The sequence below is a fragment of the Plecotus auritus genome, assembly GCF_963455305.1.
Source record: "Plecotus auritus genome assembly, chromosome: 8".
Classification (NCBI taxonomy): Eukaryota; Metazoa; Chordata; class Mammalia; order Chiroptera; family Vespertilionidae; genus Plecotus; species Plecotus auritus.
In genome coordinates, this window is record NC_137782.1 from 143,381,081 (window position 1) to 143,395,371 (window position 14,291).

Genomic DNA, 14,291 nt, shown 5'->3' on the forward strand with positions numbered 1-14,291 from the left:
ATGATTAATTTGCATGTTTCTCTTTTATTAGTGTAGGTGGGGAGGGGTAATCTTTCTTTTGTGACCCCTAAATGGGATCATGGTCCATTCTAACCATTTAAGTTCTGATTAAAATAGAGCAGAGCAAATAATGTAGACCCTAACCAGATGGGTATGATTTTTACATAGTCCTTTCCTGCCGGACTTAACATTCTAAGAAAAGATGAAATCAGGACAAATAAATGACTACTAATACAAAACAAAACTACCTTGGAGAAATCTCTTCCTATGTGAAAGGAGGATTGGAACAAACTTTTGAATTTAATCTTACAGGACGTTGCAATTCAAAAACCATTAAATTGTGTAAATGTACAATCCCTCCTTTGCCAGACGGAGAAGTTTCCTGATTGTACTCTTGAGGTATTATAAAGTATTTCTAAGGCTGCTGTTAAACTAGAGAATTGTGAATTGGTAGGTTTTCAAATAAATTACTCCAGACCTCAGTCTGTTCTAAAGCTTCCTGTTTTTACAATTAACTCCTCATGTTTCTTTGTTGAGTGTGTGTATGTGTGTGTGTGTGTGTGTGTGTGTGTGTGTGTGTAAAACCTAAAGATAGACCAGGAAGCATGTGGGGCCATCTGGCTTTAGAAGGGAATCCAGATTTCTGTGCGGGCTAGCTTCTAAATGTAAACTGGATAAACAGTGCTATTGTAATGTACAACTCCTGTGCTAACCTTCCAGTCATCACTGTCCAAAGTGCCCTTACCTTCTTGTACTTTGGTATCTATACTTTATGGGTCTTTCACGTATGAATGAAGCAGGTTGGTCTGTCTTAAGATAAACCCCACTATAAGCAGGAACACTTCCATGTTGTTTAGTCAAGCTTCTGAGGGATTACAAAGAAAAGTGAACCTCTCAGGCATTAGGCTGTTCCTGAAAGCAATGCTTCCTTTTTGGTGCCTGCTCTCTCTTGGTCTGCATTTCCAAGAAAAGGATTGTGATTAAGAAAGAGTCATCAAGAGGAGAAGGAAATAATTGCTAGCAACCAGAACGCTCCAAGGCTTGTGTACTGGCCAGGGCAATATGAGATTTTACTCGGTTTACCAGTTAGCAAAGTGTGCTACGAATGCATCCTAATATGAATTGAGATGCATTTCGGAAGGACATTTCTCTTTTCTTCAAAGCAAGAGCCATTCTCCTATAACTGAAGTAAAGTAGTAGAGGTTACATTTCAAGTTTTTTCCTAAAGATTCTTCATTTGGCTGGAGGTGGGGATAAGGGGAGTAATGATGAAAACAACTTCAACAACATTTATGGAGCACTTACTATACATTGCCACTCCATTTAACCCAATTATTATTCCTGCTGTACATATGAAGAAAGCGAACCACAGGCAGGTTCCATAAGTTGCCTCGGCGCACACAGCTGGTAAGTGTGAGAGCCTGGATTTGAATTAGGTAGGAAGACGGGCTCAGGCTCTCAACGACCTAATTAAGAAATGGTGCTGCTTCTTAATTAGTGTTATGACAAAACCATTTTTGCTACTAACTTAAAATACCATATAAGTAATCAAAAGTAGATGTTTGTGTAAACGTTAAGAGTACACACTGCAAAACTATACTATATTTATACTCTTTCTCTGTCAAAAAAAATTTTTTTATATGCCCATTTTCCCTCAGAGAAAAAGTCTTTTTGATTTTCCTTTGAAGAGTAACATTTGATTTTGTTGGCGAACTAAAATTACTTTGATGGTTCCAGTCGTGCATGGCATAGAGATTTATGACAAATATGTAATCTATTTATTTGTCACCCAACTTGGATGACTTCCAAATGTTTCTTCTTAGTAGCTCTTAATTTTGTTTGGATTTTTTAAACGGCCAAATAGTCAAACAACGTCTGAATCACGTTTGCTCCAGTCAGGGAATACCAACGTGTTGAAGACAGCTTTGGTTATTTAAAATCCTGCTACATTCACTTGCAACTTTGAAGAGACCTCATGCTTTCGTGGACTGGATTTTTAAAAGGAGAGGAGAACATGAGGAATAGAAAACAAGTTTGCGGCTCAAGCCCCCCTTTGCTATTTGCTGCAGTGAGTTTTCCCATTCCGTTTTGCAGGCAAAAGCACGCTTCACAGATCAAATCAAACTGTCCGAAAACGCTGTCTGCATCCCTCATGGTTAAAAGAGAAGAATTTCGTTCCCTTTCCTTCACACATCAAAGAAGGAGCTCGGGGAGGAAATAAACCATAATTAGGCACGAGCGAGCAGACAGACCCCTTCCTCTGCCTTCCCCATCCCCGCCCCCAGACCCTGGCAAACGTCCTGGGCGCGAGCGAGGCGCCGGCCGCCGCAGCTGCTGCAGCGAGAGCGCGTCCGTGCCCGCGCCCGCCGCCAGGACTGGGCGGCGGCGGGCCGGCCGGGGGCGCGCGCTCGGGAGCGCGCTCATGCAGCGGTTTTCTTCTCCCACAATCCAGAGGCTGCGGCGCGGGAGGGGCGGGGAGTCGGCGGAAGGATCCGGGCGCGGAGGGAGAAGCGCGCTCCTTTCGACGGCGGGCTGGCGGCCTGAGCTGGGCGGCGAGGGCCGGGGTGTGATGCGGCACTGCGGTCCTCAAGTCGCTGCTCCCGCTCCTCCAGAGAGGGCAGAAGACTCGGCTGGAGCGCGGCGGCGGTTTTGTGCCAGGGCTTCCCAGAGGCGCACTAAAAAGGCTGGCGGGGCTCAGAAAACTGGGGGATTAGAGACACACATTCAAGCCCCCACCCCCTGGGAGGGGAAGGGGGCTGGAGGCGAGGCGTGAGGGCGGCCGAGGGATGGTGTCTGCTCGGGAGGAAGGGGCGAGCCCGGTCTGTCGTTGGTGAGGGGCTGCGGCAGAGGAGGCTCCGCGGTTCGAAGCAGCTCCGTGCCCACTGGCGGGTGGAAGGTGTTGAGCGGAACGCGGAGGTCGAGCCCGGCGGCCGCCCGGCACCCTCAACGTGACATCCAACGTGGTGGTACCTTTAGCCCACGTTGTGGTTAATTCATTGGAGGCAGCTTCGCTGATCGGGCTCCTCCAGGAGCTGGGCAACCTTGACGGGCTTTTTGTCTGGCTGCTCCAGCCCCCTTTCCCTTCCTCCTCCTCCTGATGCCTTTTCCCTGCCCCTCCTCGCCCGGTACAGACATTTCCAGCGCAGGCTGCGGCTCGTGGCTGCTGTCGAAGCCACTTCTCGGGATTTCGGTTCGTTTCCCTCTGGGGTGTTTTTTGAGGTGGGACAGTGTTTCCCCTCCACGATGGGGTTTTCTTCCAGTGCCAGCATAGACTTTCATTGATTTCTACTTCCACGTTTAGTGACCGATTCCCTAGGCGTATTTTTGTGGTGGTTCCTTTTTTTTTTTTTTTTCAAATACATTAGCTGCAAAATGGAGAACGAAATTTTTACTCCCCTTCTGGAGCAGTTCATGACCAGCCCTTTGGTCACTTGGGTAAGTGGGTGTTCTTTATTGTATATTTTGCTGCATTATTTGTGGCCGCAGAGCTGGAGGTGGGCATTCGTGTCGTGATGATCATTCTGTTCTAGGTTAAAACGTTTGGACCTCTGGCTGCAGGAAATGGGACCAACCTGGATGAATATGTGGCTTTGGTAGATGGGGTGTTCTTGAACCAGGTCATGCTCCACATGTAAGTGTTCTTTTTTTTCTTTCCTAGGCAACTTGTTTTCTTTGAAAAATTACATGCTGTGAACTTTAGAGATTTCATGTTTTAAGCTCCTAATTTGATTCTTTGGTCAGAAAAAAAAAAAAGGTCAGGCATCTTAACAATTGGACCTTGAAAGGAGCGATGATCTTACATGCCCAGCCTATTTATCACAACCCAGAGATTAAAATTATGAAACTTCAATTTTTCATTCCGTAAACCATGTATTGGCACTTAATTGTCTTCAATGCTGAAATTCAAACCACATTGTGTCCCTCTGATAATTTGGTAAAATAAGAGAAAAAGAATAAGAATAGTTTCCTACGGTGGGGGGGGGGGGTGGAGGAAGCTTTTACGGTGAAGTTATGTGCAATTGATGCAGAAATGTTTATTAACCTTTGTGTTTAAAAATAAATGTCTCAGAATTTGAAACTAGTGAAGTAATAACAGATTGCAGAAGAGAGAATTTCAAACAATAGTTCTGATTGGTGAGGAACTGTTGCTGTAGCAAATAATTTAAATGCTACTAAATCTGAGTAGATGATTTATTGTGTGAATTATTAGATTAATATTTGGGGGATCACTTTAAGCTAATAGAGCTAGTTTTGAAATTCAGGTAACTGAAATCTTGATGACAACTAGGTAATGATGTGGGCATATCTTTCTTTGTCTTTTATGTTTATGATATTGGGTTTGTATTAAGTAGGAAAATTTTTGAGATGGGAATTGAATATTGAAATCATATTGGTAGCTGGATCTGTGAAATAAAAACTTCAGTTTTATCATTGTGGCATACATATATTGTGTGTACATCAGTGGAGGTTATGAAACTGAATTTTATAGTTGTGCTCAAAATAATGTATATTTGCCTTATTTCTCTTGAATAGAATCCGATTTCAGGAGTAGTTTGGAACTTACAACTTAAAAATATTCTAATCTTTTATTATGTGAGAATCTCATGCATTATTAATGTTACTAGAGAATAAGTCTACGATTGATAGACTAATAACCTAACAGAAGGTATCAATTCTGTATTTTATTGGGAATTATTTTTTTTAGATTTTTCTATTTAAAAGAGGGTAAAAATCACATCCATAAGTAATTGTTCCAGTGGTAACTTCTCAGTCTGTGTGTTCAAAGAGTTTGTGTGCTGTTTTTAATGTATGTGTTGATCCTACAGGAAGTATCATAGTAGTATATGCTTTCCAAAAGTGTTTTATTTGTATAGTCACCCAAAGAAATATGTATGTTATCTAAATGTGTGTGTACATATGTATTTCTTTTCTTAAGAAAGATAAAAAGCATGTGGACATTACTTATTTCCAGTATATTAGTAAATATACTTTTGGCGGCTCTCGTATGGAACTATTTTTTTGTCTTTGAAATATCCCACTATTTTCTAAGCAAAATGGTAGACTAATTAAATTGACTTCTATTTTAAGGAACACACATGACAGGAAGGGTAGCCATTACAGTAGATACTTAGAACTTGTTCTCCTGTTTCTTTTTGGCTTTTTTTTTAGACAGAAAAATTTGAATTTGTATGCTGACCTCTTAAAAAAATAGGTGTGTTTACAAAAATAGGAAAATACATTACTTAAGTTTTCCACTTATTAGATTTTATTTAAATGATTCTTTTTCCAAAAAAAATATTTAGTTTATTTTGGAGTCCTAAATAGTTAGCAGAGATGCTAAAAACACGTTAGCTTGTTTCCACTTTGAGTACAGTTAAAAATATATATGTATATTTTGAAAGTAATGGTGTTCCAAAATAGTGGTTGCCAAGTTGTTTTTAAGGGAGAACCTCAAATCTGCTTCTGTTTTCAGTTCCACCTCTCAGTTTCTTTAAAAGTTTTTACAGTGTCCTAATTCTGTTCTGAATGACCTATATTAATTAAAGGAAAAGAAAATTAAGAAAAAAAGTATGCTTTAGCTTTTTAAAAATAATTTGCTAAAATAAGATCAACACAAATTCATTACCCAATAGGGTAATAAAATATACATTGTTTTAAAAGCTATATTTTGTTAATTTTGAAATCATTAAGATTTCTGTTAAGCACTTTACTTAAATTATTGTTTGATTTAATGTACTGTATTAAATTGTCAGTTGAAATTATACTCAGTAGGTTAAACTAAAAGTTAGCCTTTGTCTAAGTAATTTCTACATGACATTTGGTTAATAGAATTTGCGAGTAAGAATCCTTTGTAAATGGATCTTTATTTTTCTTTGTTTCTTGTGCTTAGAGTTCATTGAGCTTCTTGGATCTGTTTGGTTTTGTAGTTTTAATCAAATTCGAAAAAGTTTTGGCCATTATTTATACACACACACACACTTTATTTTTGTCCCCTTTTTCCTTGGGAAATCCCATTACATGTATGTCAGGCTGCTTGATGCTCACTGATGTTCTGTTCACGTTTTTTCCAGTCTTCTCTGTTTCAGTTGGATAATATTGCTATGTCTCCAAGTTCATTAATCTTTTTTCTGTAATGTGTAATGTGCTGTTATTCCCATCCAGCATATTTTTTATTTCAGACATGGTTTTATCTCTAGAAATGCAGTCTTTTTAAAAATATCTTCCACATCTATAGCATACTCTTTTTCCAGCTTCTTGAACATATACTAGTAGAATTCAGGTATAACTGGCTGAATGTGCAGGTCCACAATTCAATCTGTGTCATTTCTGGATTGGTTTTGATAGATTTTTTTTACTATGGATTGTGTTTTCTTGCTCTTGCATGCCTGGTAATTTTTGATTGGATGCCAGGCATTTGGAATTTTACCTTGTTGGGTGCCGGATATTTTTGTATTCCATTAAACATTCTTGAGCTTTGTTCTGGGATACACTTAACTTGGAAACAGTTTGATCTTTTCAGATCTTGCTTTTAAGTTGTGTTAGGCAGTACCACTGTTGGACTATTGAGGCAAAACCCTGCATAGTACTCTAGCTTGTGGGAACAAGAAATATTCCTGGACTTGTGTGAGCTCTAGGTGGTGTTCCTTCTAATCCTTGTTGTTGGTTCTTTCACTGTCCTTGGGTAGTTTACTCAAATATGTACTGATAAGTACTCAGCTGAAAACTTGAGGGATCCCTCTGCAGATCTCTGGATCTGTTGTGCAGCTCTCTCTTAACTACTCTGCCTTGTAGATGATCGTCACCTTGCTATCTCCAGACTAAATTATGTCTCCTCAACTCAGGGAGACCACTGTGCTGTGCTTGGGTTCGCCCTCCCTGTTCTGTGGCCCAGAAGTTCTTTCAGGCAGTAAAGTAAGCTAGGGCAATTGTTAGTCGTCTTGTGTGTTTCCATCTATCAGAAATCTGTTTTTTGTTGCCTGATGTCCATTGTCTTGAAAAAATGCTTTCTGTATTTTGTCTTTTTCTTTTTCCCCACAATTGTTTCAGGCAGGAGGGTAAATTTGGTTCCCGTTATTCCATCTTGGCCAGAAGTGGAAATCTATTTATATATTTACTAGAGGCCCAATGCACAAAATTCGTGCAAGGGTAGGCCTTCCTTCCCCGGCTGCCGCACTGGCTTCCCTCTGGCACCCGGGACCCGGGACCTGGGCTTCCTTCCGGCCGCTGACAGGCACCCGGGCTTCCCTCTGGCCGCCGGCAGACACCTGGGACCCAGTCGTCCCTTGCAACCCGGCTTTGTCTGGAAGGATGTCCAGTCTAATTAGCATATTATGCTTTATTATTATAGATTATTATGGATAATTGCATTTTTGCCCTGCCACTGTTATATTTCTGCTTTCAGATGTGGCATAGCATTTTGTTACAGGATTATGGTAGAATTTTATTTTCATGTAAAGTCAGTTAATTAAGAGTAAGGATATTGATTAATTTAGTGACTAGATTTGCCATTTTGGACCTAGAATCTGAAAGTAAACAGTTGATTTTTTCATGGAGTCTTTTCACTGACTTGGGATTCACTATATTCAGAGATGAATCCGGGATTTCATTGAGTAGTTCCTTGAATCAAAGAATCTCTGTAAGAGCTTGTGACATGGTGTCAGCCCTCTTTAACTAATGGGAAGAGGAAGCTATTTAGAGATCTGGAATGATGGGCCAGCTCTTCTGCATGCTGCAGGGCATTTTCCTACTTAAACTGAATGAAAAAAATTTTTTCAACGCTAGTTATATACATAGGGCTTGGTGACAGTGAAGTAGAAATAATCGTTTTTCTGTTTGAGATGTCATTAAGTTCTGTAACCAGTTTTGAATGTTACTTGCTATGGATTTTTAAGGAATTTGTGACAGTAGTTAATTTCATAATCTTAATGTTCACAGAGTATGCTATTTACATTACCTAAGCAGTTGGATATATGGATATGTTAGGGTTTTAAGGACTGAGAAAATTGTTATTAGTATCAAAACAGTATTTGGAATTATTCTATGATTCAATCCCATTAGGTCAGTGGTTCTCAACCTTTTTAATGCCTCGACCCTTTAATACAGTTCCTCATGTTGTGGTGACCCCCAACCATAAAATTATTTTTGTTGCTACTTCATAACTTTAATTTTGCTACTGTTAATGAATCGTAATGTAAATATCTGTGTTTTCTGATGGTCTTAGGCTCTACAGCAGCGGTTCTCAAGCTGTGGGTCGCGACCCACAGGTTGAGAAACGCCAGCAGGTCGCCTAAGACCGTGGTCGGCAAACTGCGGCTCATGAGCCACATGCGGCTCTTTGACCCCTTGAGTGTGGCTCTTCCACAAAATACCACGGCCTGGGCGAGTCTATTTTGAAGAAGTGGCATTAAAAGAAGTTTAAGTTTAAAAAATTTGGCTCTCAAAAGAAATTTCAATTGTTGTACTGTTGATATTTGGCTCTGTTGACTAATGAGTTTGCCGACCACTGGGCTCTCAGACCATCGGAAAACACAGCTATTTACATTACAATTCATTAACAGTAGCAAAATTACAGTTATGAAGTAGCAACGAAAATAATTTTATGGTTGGGGGGTCACCACAACATGAGGAACTGTATTAAAGGGTCGCGGCATTAAAATGGTTGAGAACTACTGCATTAGATAGTTATAGAGATCTATACTTAAAATACTTAGTAGATATGATATACTGGTTATGGCTTTTCTTCTTTTAAATCTTGTGTTTGAAGGAACTTTAAAAGTCATCTACTGTGAAAACAACTTTTTTTAAAATTTAAATTCTTTATTGTTTACATGAGTCTTCTTTTTCCCCCATTGACCTCTCCCTGGCCATCCGACCCCCCAGCATATGCCCTCACCCCCTACTATCTGTGACCATTGGTTATGCTCATATGCATGCATACAAGTCCTTTGGTGAGGGGGTAAGAGATCAACAAAAACAACTTTCATAATGTTTTTTTTTATTGATGTTAGAGAGAGAGAAGGGAGAGAGAGAGAGAGAGAAAGAGCGATGTGAAAGAGAAACATCAATCCTATCTACATCCTGACTGGGGATTGAACCTACAACCTTTTGGTGCATGGGACAACACTCCAACCAACTGAGCCATCCAGCTAGGGCTGTGAAAACCATTTTTAATTAAATCCCTGACACATGGTCATCCAACTTCTGTTTTAAGTATTTCCTGAGAAGCAGTTTCATAAAGTGTAGCTATAAGTAACCATTTAGAGGAAGTTGACTGAGAAATGTTCCTTAGGTCTATCAATGCTTATGTTTAAAAAGTAGATTTTGCCCTGGCTGGTTTGGCTCAGTGCATTAGGATCCTGGGTTCGATACCGGTCAAGGGCACGTACTTTGGTTACAGGCTCCTTCCCAGCCAGGGCCCCGGTCGGGGCGTGTGCAGGAGGCAACCAATCAATGTTTCTCTCACATAATATTTCTCTCTCTTTTTCCCTCTCTCTAAAAATCAATGGAAAAATATTCTCGAGTGAGGATTAAAAAAAAAAAAAAGTAGATTGTCCTATCTCTATGACTATAGTAACACTAAAATGACTTCTAAAATATAGAGTATATAGGTTGTGTTACCAAGTATGGCATTGACTCAGAATTTTGATATGGTCACTCTGAGGTTTTCTCATTGGACCTTCTGGTTTTTGTTTGTTGCTTCTTTAAAAGCACATTCAGGATGTAGTCAGAGTTGATATCTTATTACCAAGTTTTGTGACTTACCTCCCAAATATTTCTCAGATGTGTCCCTGACTCTTGGATTAATGCTGAAGCCTGTAACTGGTCTTACCTTTGGGCTTACTCCCTTCAACTTGTCTTCTCATCTGTGATCATGTGAACTTTCTAAAACACTCTTTTCTTTAAGATGATCCAATAGCTTCTGCTTTGAGAGTAAACATTTATAAGCTTCCAGACTCCTCTGAGATCTGGCTGATACCTACTTCTCTAGTTTTATCTTTGCATAGTACCACTCCTCAGTGCATAGCCTGCGATTATGCAAATTTATAGTTCCCAGAGATAAGCTGTATTCTCATAGGTCTCTGTGCCTTTCTATACATTCTTCCCGTCCCCAGAACACTTTCTTACCTCCTCACTGTTGCTTTCCTAACTGACTGCTGCTAACTTACCGCCACTGCTTCTCTGCTGTTCCCTGGCTCGTCCTAAGCTTAGTACTCAAACTTGTGCTTCTGTCAAACCCTATATATACTTCGGTAACAATATTTATCTCATTGCATTGCAGTTCTTGGTATGTTTGACTGTATTGACTACTTGTGAATTTCTGGAAGGTAGGGGCATATCTTTCATCTCTCTATTCCTAGCATAGTGCCTAATATACAGTAGGTTCTTGATACACTTCTGTTGTATGAATGAATAATAGAGAGGGTATGTGGTAAAGTGGAATGAATTTGGGCTTTGAGTGAGACAGACTTGGGTTCATTTCTCACTGCTACTTATTAGTGTGTGATCTTAAACAGTTTACTTATTATCTTCAAATCTTAGTTTCTACATCTTTAAGATGGGGGATAATATTTCCTTCCTGGAGTAGACATAATCTGTACTAAGGGAGGGATAGTATCTATTTTCTGTTTTGTTGACCATGGTACCCCCAGGGCTAGTTACTGTCATTAGTATTATCCTGTGTTCTACCAGACCTACCTATTTATATTTCTTCAAACAAGTCATGATCATTCACAGTTTAATTTTGTATGATCTCTGTTGTCGTCACCTCTATATAGCTGTATGATCTTTATCAAGTTACTTAACTATTCAATTTCCTCCTTTATAAACAGGATAAAAAGAATCGTAGGGTTATTGTGAGAAATCAGTAGGATAATTTGTGCATAGTGCTTAGCATATAGCAAGTGTTCAACAAACGTTAGCTGTTGACATCTTTATTGTTTTATTTCTATAATAATAATAACTTTTTCTAGATTGTCCTTGACCTCTCCTTTTTTTTTAAATGCTCACCCAAGGATATGTTTATTGATTTTAGAAAGAAAGGAAGAGGGAGGGAGAAAAGAGAGAGGGAGAGTGAGAAAGAGAGAAACATGATGAGAGAAAAAAACATCAGTTATTGCCTCCTATATGTGCCCTGACCAAGAATCGAACCCACAACCTTTAGATGTTCCGGACAATGCTCCAACCAATTGAGCCACCTGGCCAGAACCCTCCCAGTTTTTTTGCCTTGCAAATTATTTCTACTCTTTTGTTGTTGTTAATCCTCACCCAAGGATATTTTTCCCATTGAGTTTTTAGAGAGTGGAAGGGAGGGGCAGAGACAGAGAAAGAAACATTGATGTGAGAGACACATTGATTGGTTGCCTCCCGCATGTGCCCCAACCAGGGCTGGGGATTGAGCCTGCAATCAAGGTTTATGCCCTAAATTGGAATTGAACCCTCAACCCTTCAGCCCACAGGCCGATGCTCTAACCACTGAGCAACCGGCTAGGGCTCTACTCATTCTTTAACAACCTGTGAAGTCCCTTGGGGGAGTTAATTGTTCTTTCCTCTATGATCCTATATCTACCTTCACTAAATTGTTAAAGAGATATGACTACTGGGCAGCATTTAGAGGCTAGAAATTTTATGTTGCATATCACCACCACCTAACATAGATTATTTATAATAATAAAAGTGTAATATGCTAATTAGACTGGACGTCCTTCTGACGACCTTCCAGACAAAGCCGGGGTTGCGAGGGAAGCCTGGGTCCCAGTTGCTAGAGGAAAGCCGTCCCAGCAGCCAGGGGAAGGAAGGCCTACCCTTGCATGAATTTTGTGCATCGGGCCTCTAGTGTATGTCATGTTTCTAGTAAATGTCAAAGGAATGAATGAAGACATTTTGTAGTTTTACTCATTTTTGAAAATTTGAAAACACTCTCTAGTATTGTAGGATTTACTTTTTAGTTTGTCTTCTATTTCTCTCTTTTTTTTCTGTCTCCTTGCTTGTCTTAATTACCTTTATTGGATATTTTCTCCACCTATGTTATGTCTTGCTTGAGGTGAGGTAAGAATAAGTCATAGTCCATGATTTTGTCTGGTATTGGAATAATTAGTTCCTTCAGTTTGGTTTCTAGTAACTTTCCTGATGAAGTCCAACATATTGAGATTTTTGTCCATAGGCTTGTATTAGATTGATGTCTTCAAGAGCAATCTATGAATGTCTGCTTCTTAGTATGACATATACCCGGTTAAACTATAGAAAATGATGAGAACCTAGAGAGAAGAACAGTTGAACTAGTTGCTACATATGGGAGTATTTTTAAACTTTTAACTGAAATTTTTCTTTGTAATATGTATTAATTATGGGAAAGCGGTCCTCACAGGATAAATGGAAAGGAAGACCAATTCTTAACTATACTCTTTCAGAAGAACACCAGTTGACCTTCTTTTAAGATTTATGAAACAGATTGGTACCACTCTTAAGCACATTGGTGAGACCCAGGGCAAGTATTTGCCACAAAAGGCCTAAATATTTAAAGGTTCTAAACCAGGGCTAACAAATTGTTAAATATGTTCTGGTCTTTTATCTTGATACATATACCTTTAAAATGACTTAAAATGAAAGATTCAGATTTATAATTTGTGGAATTTAGAATTCATAAGCTCACAGTTTAATATCCTCCTATTGTCCCTGGTTCTGTCCGGCACCACAGAGAGGTTTTATGTGCATTCCTGTGGGCATCCTGCATGCATGACTGCAGTCCAAGCTCTTGTACTCCCTCTTCCAAACAACTGCTTCTCAGCCTACGGGTGCACACATCTGTAGCGTAGTCCATTCTTAGAACAGACCTGGGAAAGAGGCCTATGCAGGTCCTGAAATTAGGTTAGAGATATTTGGGCAAGAACTTCCAGGGTTCCTGATAATTGCAGTGTCATCTAGAAGGGGCATGTATGGGTGCATCCTCTTGTTTCCTGGACTCCTTGCCCAGTGGTGAGGGGCACGGTTTGAGGAGGGCCAGAGTGGGACTCAGGGCACAGACCTTTTTGCCAGGATCTAAATACAGTATTCAGTGAAAGGAATGAAGGAGTGGTTCATTCAAATGTCTATTCAGTAAATTGTTTCTGTGGGCTTACTTTATGACAAACTATCTGCTAGGTACTGGGGATATGATGCTGAATAAGGTATAGTCTTTACCCACTAGTAAGGGGGTTGAGCATGTAAACAAATGGCAATGTGATGTATGTGCTGTGTGACGCAATTATGGACTTGATCCATGTTGGCATAAAAAGAAGTGATTATTTACATGGAGGAAAGGCTTCTTTGAAGAGGGAACATTTGAACTGGGACATGAAAGTTGAGTAGGAGCAATCAGGTGAATAAGAGTCATAAACAATGAGAGTAGGGGGAAGGACATTGTAAGCTAAGAAAGTAGCATGAAGATATGAATAAAAATGGTTGAATCGCCCTGGCTGGTTTGGCTCAGTGGATAGAGCATCAGCGTGTGGACTGAAGTGTCCCGGGTTCGATTCTGGTCAAGGGCACATGCCCGGGTTGCGGGCTCGATCCCCAGTTGGGGGCATGCAGGAGGCAACCAATCAATGATTCTCATCATTGATGTTTCTGTCTCTCTCTCCCTCTCCCTTCCTCTCTGAAATCAATAAAAATATATTTAAAAAAAACCCAAAAAACAAAAACCCTCTCTTCTTAAAAAAAAAAAAAAAAATGGTTGAATCAGGGAACTGTAGGGTATTTTGTATGGCCAAAGCAGAGACTGTATACTTTTTGCACTTGGGAAATGCGTTTGAAGAGGTGGGGAGTGGAAGATACCATGTAGATAGATACCACGTTTAAAAGATTAGATTTTTTTTTTTCGTGTGGAGACATGTATTAATTAGTTCACATTCTCGCTGGAGAAACACAACAAGATGTGTGTGTGTGTGTGTGTGTGTGTGTGTGTGTGTGAATATACACACAAGAAGGGAGAGTGGGAGAGAGAGAGAAGGGAGGTTGAGGGGGAAGTAGTTTGATGTTAAGAAATTGGCTCATGAAGGCTTGGCTAGTCCAAAATCTCATGGGGTAGGCAGGCAGGCTGGAGACTCGGGGAAGAATTGTATTGAGCTAAAGGCAGTTTGGTAGCAGGTCTGTACCATTAAGGCCTTCAGATGATTGGATGAGGTCCATTCACCTTATGGAGGATAATCTACCCAAAATCCATTGATTTAAATGTTAATCTTATTAAAAACACATTCATAGAACATTCACCATGGTCCAGCCAAGTTATACATAAAATTAACCATCAGAACTAGTAT

General features: G+C 39.9%; 1 protein-coding gene across 15 annotated transcripts in view; it reads left to right on the top strand.

Annotated features, from left to right (window-relative positions):
* Nucleotides 1-2,443: 2,443 nt before the first annotated feature.
* CCDC88A (coiled-coil domain containing 88A) overlaps nt 2,444-14,291 on the top strand; it is a gene marked incomplete at its 3' end in the record, with an annotated part of 112,318 nt that continues 100,470 nt past the window's right edge. For 8 of the 15 annotated variants that reach the window (XM_080685786.1, XM_080685787.1, XM_080685789.1 and 5 more), the window contains exons 1-2: nt 2,444-3,435; nt 3,531-3,631. In XM_080685786.1, the coding sequence (XP_080541912.1) occupies nt 3,373-3,435; nt 3,531-3,631 (164 nt within the window). In that variant the 5' untranslated portion in view covers nt 2,444-3,372. The remainder of the gene's footprint in view (nt 3,436-3,530; nt 3,632-14,291) is intronic. The other 7 variants (XM_080685784.1, XM_080685785.1, XM_080685783.1 and 4 more) reach the window with 1 other exon arrangement.